General features: G+C 35.8%; 1 protein-coding gene across 3 annotated transcripts in view; it reads left to right on the forward strand.

The window, feature by feature from the left end:
* LOC139129238 (uncharacterized) overlaps positions 1-5,140 on the forward strand; it is a 37,483-nt gene extending 32,343 nt beyond the window's left edge. For all 3 annotated transcript variants that reach the window (XM_070694884.1, XM_070694898.1, XM_070694891.1), the window contains 3 exons: positions 164-186; positions 846-978; positions 2,548-5,140. In XM_070694884.1, coding sequence (XP_070550985.1) covers positions 164-186; positions 846-978; positions 2,548-2,706 — 315 coding nt within the window. In that variant the 3' untranslated portion in view covers positions 2,707-5,140. The remainder of the gene's footprint in view (positions 1-163; positions 187-845; positions 979-2,547) is intronic.
* Positions 5,141-8,521: the final 3,381 nt, after the last annotated feature.

Here is an 8,521-nt window from a genome sequence, read left to right on the forward strand (position 1 = left end):
GAAAGAAGTTTCCATAACTACCTGAATTACCTTGAAGAGCTCAAACTTATCAACCTATGAACCAATGATGTCAAAGGCAGTAAAAGTAGTTTCCTTTGCTTGTTTGTTTGTTTGTTCACTGTATTTTTTCTCCTCATGTCTGTTTCTCAATCTTTCTGAACAGGTATACGGGACACAAAATGACCTGTAAGTCTTCCAGTTTTTACCATCTTTTTAACTCAATATTAGTAGAAAATAATAAAGATACCTGATTATGTTGAAATATTCCTTCACAGAACAGTGCAGCCATCATACCACTAATGACAATTTAATTTGCATGAATTTCCAGCGCATAGTAAAATTTACCCATCATTATGTTTATGACAGGTCTTTGTCAGCCAGTATTCAGTATATTTCATTTCCCAGAATACTGCATTATATATCAAATAATTGCACATTTGTAGCTCAACCAGTGTGATGTGATATTTTGCATTGTCTTGGCCATTAGATCTTTTGAAGGGGTGATTTTAGGGGTGGGCCATTAGGTGGTGGGGAAGTTAGACAGCAGAAACCATTTTTTCTGTGGTTGAGTATTTCATACATTTTTGATTTAGAGCTGGTAGAGCATTCAAAGTCTTTTTCAGAAATCTACTTTGTTTTTTCAGTTTTTATGACATGAACATTTTCTTGCAAAAGCTACAAAGTTGCAAAGAAATGTTACACTATTTGCTTTGAAGATTTTTTGATCCATTTTTGTCCAACATCCTCTTAAGTCTACTGGTAGATCTCTCCAACTGCCAATTCCAATATTAACAATTCTAGCCTTTCTTCCCAGTAATATGTTTCATTTATTTATCCAACCACAGCTTTGCTAAGAAGGAAGGACCAAAGATTCTCATTGTCCCCGTTACTAAGGTACCAGACAACGGTGGAGGAGTAGTCTGGAGCACCTATGATGCCTTTGATGAAGTTGACAAAATTACTACGAAAAAAGAACCAGTAAGTCACACTGTTACCGATATGTTATACACTTAAAGTTATAACCTTTTGACTAGTTCTAGCATTCAATAAACTTTCTGTATTTGCAGAGTATACAGAGTTCCAATATGGGCTACGTGCAAAGTATTTGTGATCTCTGACCTGCTGATTTATCCTATGAAAACGATGGTGTATTGTAGAAGTTGCAGTGCCTTTTCTAGAAAGCTGTTCATTTCATTCCTAAAATTGATACAATCAATAACAAACTGTATCAAAATAAATTTTCTACTTCAAATCTGAATAAATGAGAAACATATTTGGTGATGACGTCCTTGCACAGAAAGAAGTAGCTGGCACAGTGCCAACTACATGAACTCTGTAGATCTACCGATGAGTTTATCACAATGGTAAAAGCATTTGGGCATTTGATTCATGTGGCACCCTGAGTCTTCAAACCCTCAAAGCAATCCTAAAATGGTTTAAAAATGGGCGTTTAATGGGGAAAGGTGTATAAATTTTAATAGGGTTTTACACAAAATACGGCCCCATATAGACTCGGGCCCAGTGAGTAACATATGGCACTTACCTGATATGGCTGTAGCTCTTTCAAAACTGTTTGTTTTGGATCATCCTCAGTTGTTGTTGGAATTCAAGAAACAAAGTTTGTTTAGATTTAAGCAAGAAGGGTGTTTTGATCTCAATGTTATTGGTAAACTTGATTTTTGCACTAATTTAGTGACCGCAAGATTTGTAAATGAATGTACACATTAGAATGGGCATTGGATCTAATCTCTCAACACAATGCAGTGGTGATCCCTCACGTACAAATCACACATTTTCTTTGTAAGATGCCAGCATTTAGCTTGTTTGTTCATTCATTTTATGATGCAAATGGGGTGGATGTTTTCATCAAAATGGACAAGTATCATCCATGAATCTTACATTTCAAGAATCAGTGGTTACAGAGCGTGTGTAGATACAACAGTAATTGTCAGCAGAATTAACTTTGATATAATGAATGCTGAATGCACAAATTTTCAGTTTGTGTTTTTTTCCCGGAAATAGATACTCACAAGGCTTTCACATTTTCAAATTCCAAGATTTTCAAACGCAATCTGTGAAACTGTGTGAAAGTATTCCTTGTGTAACAATTAAACATTTTTTTACCAAATTGAACCCGACTTCTTCAGGACATTATATGCAAAGGTGCTTTCATTGTTTTTAAATGTAAATGTAGCATTTATAAGAATTCTGAGCAAAGGAAAATTTTAAAGGGGATACTAAAAGCTGTTCACAACTACCCTTCCGTAATGGATTGAAAAGCTTCCCCTCCCACTCACAATTTCCCCTCTCCCCTCCCCTCCCCACTTACAAAACTCCCCACTGCCCCTCTATCAACCACAATAACTCCCCAGTGCCTTCTTCCCATAACAAAAGTTCCCCTCTGTCCTCTCATGAATACTTGATTTTGTCCCTCCTTCAAAAGTGTGTTTAATATTCAAATATAATAGGTTTTCCCCACCCATTGCAGTTACATCATCTAGCAAATTTCTTTTTTAAAAATTTGTTCATTTTGTGATCTTTTCGCAGTCGTCCAGTCCAAGAAACAAGAATGAACCCAAACCACTCACTTTGACGTCGCCTCACACTGGTGCTGAGCTGACCTTACAGATTTCAGAAACTCCTCGTGAGCCTAGCAAAGACAAAGTGAAGGAAGGAACAACCCAATGGATCAGATGCTTCTGGTAATGACAAAACTCCAGCAGATAAGAAACAGCTACCAAACAGTTCAGCGACCAGACCACTAACAATTAGCCAGCTGCTTGCCACAACTATCAGGAAACCTCAGAGCAAACCAGATGACAGAAGTCAGGACACTTCCCTGGACAGAAACCAAGGGGAGCTGTCTGGCAATGACATGACTGAGAGCCTTGAGATGGGAACACAGTGGGCACAGCCTGCACTGATGGACAGAGTGGAAAGTGAAGAGGAGAAACCAGATAAGACAACTCAGGAGACAAGCAAACCTCCTAAACTCAACTGGTCATTTAACACATCAACACCGAGGGAAGAAATGTTTGAAACAAAAACACCACGAGAGCATGTTGAACTGGACATGCTGTCAAGCTCAAAGTTGGAGAGGACAGTAGGGAAACCTAAAGGGGAAGACTATGATGAGATGGACATTGCACGCTCCGTCAAGACAGCAGAGAATCCACAACCACTCATCAGAGTGATTAGAGAAGAGTTAGTAAGATTGCAAAGGAAAGGAGCACCAGATACAGATGTATAACAGCACAAGTGTCCTTTAAATGTTTAGCATTTTTGACTTTCCAAATATCAATGTTACTATTTATGGAAATCTAAAGTACATTATTACTATTTATGGAGATCTAGATTAGATTTTTAAATTCATTTCCAGAAGATATTGGTCATATCAACAACCCTTTCAATCACTTTCAGAGTGCTATTTTTGATACTGATAATGCAATTTATGACGTAAATGGCAAAAAGTTTATGTAATTTAAGAAAATATATGTAAATATGTAATACTTTACAGATTTGAATTTGAAATTAAAATGATAATTTATGTTTTAATGTGAATGGAATATTTGATATGGAAATCGAGCCTCTGTAACCAAAAATTAAGTAATTTTGGAAATTAACTCACCAACGAAAGTCTAAACTACACGTCAGTATTTAAGATGGAGTAAGTTCAAGGCCTTACCATGGAAGGACCAATAGGGATAAAGTGAAAACAGCAATTTAGAAACTACAGCAAAGTCAGTAAATTCAAATTCATCTGTCCGTTCAATTACTAACAGTATTGCTTTTTGAGGTTAATGTAGCAGAAGATGTGTTATATGACATCATTTGCATCTAATTAGCATGTGTAATGATCAATCCTTTCTTTGAAATCACATTCTGATATGTTGACAATTCATTGTGGGTGCTACCAGGGGCAGGGTCACCCTGTCAGAAATACATGGAATGACATGCACTGTGCTAGAAGACACCATTTCTTTGCTTCTGTGTGAGAAACATGACTGTCAATCACATCAGTCTTCTAGACCTCTCAAAACCTACGCAAATTTTACATGCTGCATGAACATACTCTGTTGTGTAAGTAGAATATAAGTTGTTGCTCTCATACACTGTGATAGCCATAGCACAGCTACTCCATGACAATAGAACAAATGGTCACTGTCACAGACAACAGAAACGTACCAAAAGAAACAACTGTTTTAGTTACATCCTTACCACATTAGATACGAAATGTTTACATTTTAGATGTTTCCCAGACTTCCATTACATATCTCTTATGCAAATTACAAGGGTTTAGAATGGGAAAATACTCTATGTACAATTCTGTAAAAAATGTATAGTATTTATAATTTTTCAGCCTGTGGCTAAAACTTAACAGTATTCAAATTCTACAAAATTGTATTTCTCTGTCAGAATGTTAAAACTCGATGTTCTCAAATATCTTGTGTTTTCAGAGTTTTTACTTTCAATGTCCAAAATGTGCCTAAACTTTCTACTTTTTCCATTTTTTCAAAAACTTTGTTGAATTTTCCGCAAGTAACAATGCTTTCCTTCTGCAGCTGTTCAAACTGTTCTGAAAAGACTGTCAAATTACAAATTACAAATTCGACTTATCTGTGAAATCTCCTCACTGTTACCAACCAGACAGACAAGTGGCATGTTAAATGACAAAATTTCTCTTTCCAAATTCTGAAATCTGAAATGACTAAAAGCATTGAAAACAAGACTTGTATCTGGAAAGATATTTTAATTTTTACCAATTTCAAATTCACTTTTCAAATTCAAATTCACTATTCAAATTCAAATTTCAAATTCACTTTTTCATGTCTCTATGCATCTTGTTTTATGAATACATGTGAGGTTACACACACTATCTCAACTCAAAACACCAGACTTTTCCATGAAAGGTTAGTTTTGTTACTTATCACAAATTGCAGTTTTTTTGCAGAACCATCAAATCGGCAGTTGACACAATGAGTTTTTTTGTGTAAATTCAAATTGAGCTGTTTGGTTTTACGCCACAGTGCATCATCTGAACAGAGTGCTAAGTCAACATAATTTTCAAATTGAAGTAAGTTTTTATACATTAAGTCTTCCCCAGTTTTGCTTTGAATAAAAAAGCTATTGAATCTAAAAATGAATCTTAGTGTGTTTCTCATGTCTGACTGTTAAAGGTGGCATGCACCTGGATAATGAAAGACTTAAAATTTTGCTCCGACTTTCCTCAATGAAAGTTTAAGCTGTCCTCTTACCAAATCAAGAGCTAAAAACAGGGTCACCATGCAAAGTTTGGCACTTGTGAAACAAATAACCTTACATTTACAGATATTTGAAATTCAAAATGTCAGCCATCCTTCTTCTAACTCTATGAAGAAAAATAACATTTCTGATTGTCGAAAAACTCAGAGGGTTTCTGAGCTCCAATAGCTTTAACCCTTTCACCACCATGGTTTGTCCCAAATCCACTGTTTTCTATGGTAAAGTTGGACCTGTACACAGGGAATTGGGGGTGATAGCTTTAAAGCAGTATGCGCCTCAAAAGTGAAAGACTTAAGCTTTTGCTCATACTTGAATGAAACTTTCAAGCATTCTCTTACCAAATCAACAGTAAAAATAGGCAGTCACCATGCAAAGTTTGGAACTAGCGAAACAAATTTTGATATTTAAAATTCAAAATGGCCACCATTCCTATGTTAACTCTATGAGAGAAATGTAAATTTCGTTTCTAAAAACTAAGCCAGTGAAAGTTTTTCTTTCTCAAAGAGTTTAAAATGAGCCACCACAAGTGGTAGATCAGGAAAGAATTGTACAAATTTGAGAGTCTGACTATCTGTCCTCGAGGCGCGTTCTAACTTAAAATGAGCTCCCATGAATGGTAGATCAGAGAAGCATCGTAAAAATTTGAGAGTTCGAATATCTGTCCCAAAGGTGTATTCCACTGCAACTCAAGACATATAAACAATAGGTAAAGCCATTTAAAAAATAATTCTGTAAGCTTAAGTAAAGTCTTTTCAACCTGGATGCATAATAACATGTTAGGATGGTTGCAGAGTCAAGAGTGAAAAGAGATATGTTTAAAGGAAGATTGCTGCATAGTTTCCAATTCCTTCAAAAATCAAGTTTTATAGCGCTGATTGCAATTTCAGGTTTGTTACTAAATACTAGTATAGCTGCGCGCGACATCGGACAAATTTTGTTGTTGCATGTTGGCTGTTGTTGCAGCTTGTAGCTAGTCTGAGCCATAAGTTAGTGAGACCTTTAGTATCCTTCGTAACACTAGCAGGTGAAACTTTTGTCGTTCTTGCGGAAAATTTGGACAATTATTTATTTTTGCATATTAATGAAAGAAATGACGTCATTTGCGATCACCGCTATTGTAAGCAATAAAAACATGAAACTAATAGTTGGTCATCATCAGATTGCGATGAACAACCTGTTACTAGCTAGTGTATAGTGTCGTCCTATCTACACGACCAGCTGAGGAAGGCGGCTGGTTCCAGGAATAAGCTGTACTGGATAAACTAATGTCAACCCAAACCTCTATATTCGGAAGATATTTTCTGTTCTTCAAACAATTTTTTTTTTCAAATTTAATCATACACGAAGATTCCTTCTGTGGTGACTTTTTAAAAATATTATTAATATGTAATAAAATCCTTCAGAGTCTTTGTCTGTGCCCATTTACTTGAGTTTATTTTAATCATTACAATATCCAATGGAAATTTACCGACACAATTCACTCTCTGCTTTTTGCCTTTTTGATACAGGATGCGGGTCTAATCAATATCGCCATTAAATAATTAATGTCATAATGTTATTTCCTTTGCTTTATTTCTCAAAATCAATGCATATCCCTAAATGGGTTTTCATGCATTGAGTAAATATAGACTACATCATAAAAAGTACCAAAATAGAAAAAGGACTAATATAGAAAATAGTGCAGGAATAGAATAAGACAAAAACATGAGAAATATTAAAAGGAAGCGGTAATTGTTTAAACCAATTTACTGTACAGAAAGGTTGCAGAATATACTAAGATATATACAAACATTTAGAGAGGTACATGTAGTTGAAAATTGTGCTATTCTTGTTTTGTTCTAGTACATATAAAACATTTGTAATGTAATAAATCAAAATTAATCCTCAACAAAACGATGCAGCTGACACCACAGCCTGCTGTCCATGGTCGTTTTGACAATTTTGAAAGATAGAAGAGTACATTGATCACTACTGTACAATATCGTATTTGGCTCCGAGGACTATTTCGTGTGTCTGTATCAGCGAATGCTTCATGGCGAGCCGATCAACAGCAACCCCCGGGCAGCTAACAATATTTATTGGAGTTGGCATGCTATGAAAATAAATGCCTTTTGGAATCGAAAAAAGCAAAAACATAGAGCTATTGAGTTCTGATTGGTCTTCACAACAAAATATACATATCGGGGTAAATATGCAGTCTGTCAAGCGTCACCTGTGAATACCATCAAATCTGATTTCTCGTTTATGAGGATTTGATGTCGCTAGAGCTTTGGTTTATAAGGAACACGATTGGAATTAATTTGGGATAATCGGATGCTGAAGTTAGGTCTGTTTAAAGGGAGGCGATCGTCGGAACTCTGCTCAATGGTTGCCAGGGACCCCTACGACCGACGTAAACACTTTATCTAGGGTACGTTTGCGATTGATGAAAGTTAAACATGTTTGTTAACACTGGATATCGTCAAATTTAACTTGATGCATCTAGATATCATGCATGAAATACATTGTTTCTAAATCAGAAAGTCGCACACGCGCAGTTCCGACGACCGCCTCCTTTTAAACTCACGGTTGTACTCATACAAGCTGTGTAGACTGGTTTGACACTGGACATTTCGACATGATTTTGACAGTAGAACAAGAAACTCTCTCTCTTACAAATAGAACAATATTATCACAATGGAAATCAGATCAGAAATTGCAGCTATTAATAAAGCTTTGGCCAAAAGCTGTCACTTTCGATTATTGTTTACAATATTTTGATTTTTTTTATGTCGTCAACAGTTTTTTGTTCTACTCCCCAAACCATGTTGAGATACACAGCCTGTATTGAGCTTGTCAACTCAGCCTGCATTGTTATTGTTGACAAATGAATTCTGGTCCGGACTAGAATTCACATGTAAACAATAAGTTTACACGTATAGACGCGGTGATGACAAGCTAACTGGTATGTTTCAACATGCTTTGATGGGTAGAAAAAGAACTAGCTATTGACCTAAAAACAAAAACAGGGAATAAAAATTTACAGTTACTGGCCCGTAGTACAGCTGTTGGTCAAACAGGTTCCAATATTTCCAAAGTCAATGTTATGCCGTAGATTTTAAATATTAGTTGGTAATATTTCCATTAATGAAGTAAGCATGAACTTTTAAAAATGCATGCGACAAATGACATAATATCATACATCTGTAAAAATGCATATTCAATATTACAAATGACTGAAGGGGAATGTGTCTGTCGAACGAAGAACATGCCCGGAGTT

Source organism: Ptychodera flava, chromosome 1 (genome assembly GCF_041260155.1).
Source record: "Ptychodera flava strain L36383 chromosome 1, AS_Pfla_20210202, whole genome shotgun sequence".
NCBI lineage: Eukaryota > Metazoa > Hemichordata > Enteropneusta > Ptychoderidae > Ptychodera > Ptychodera flava.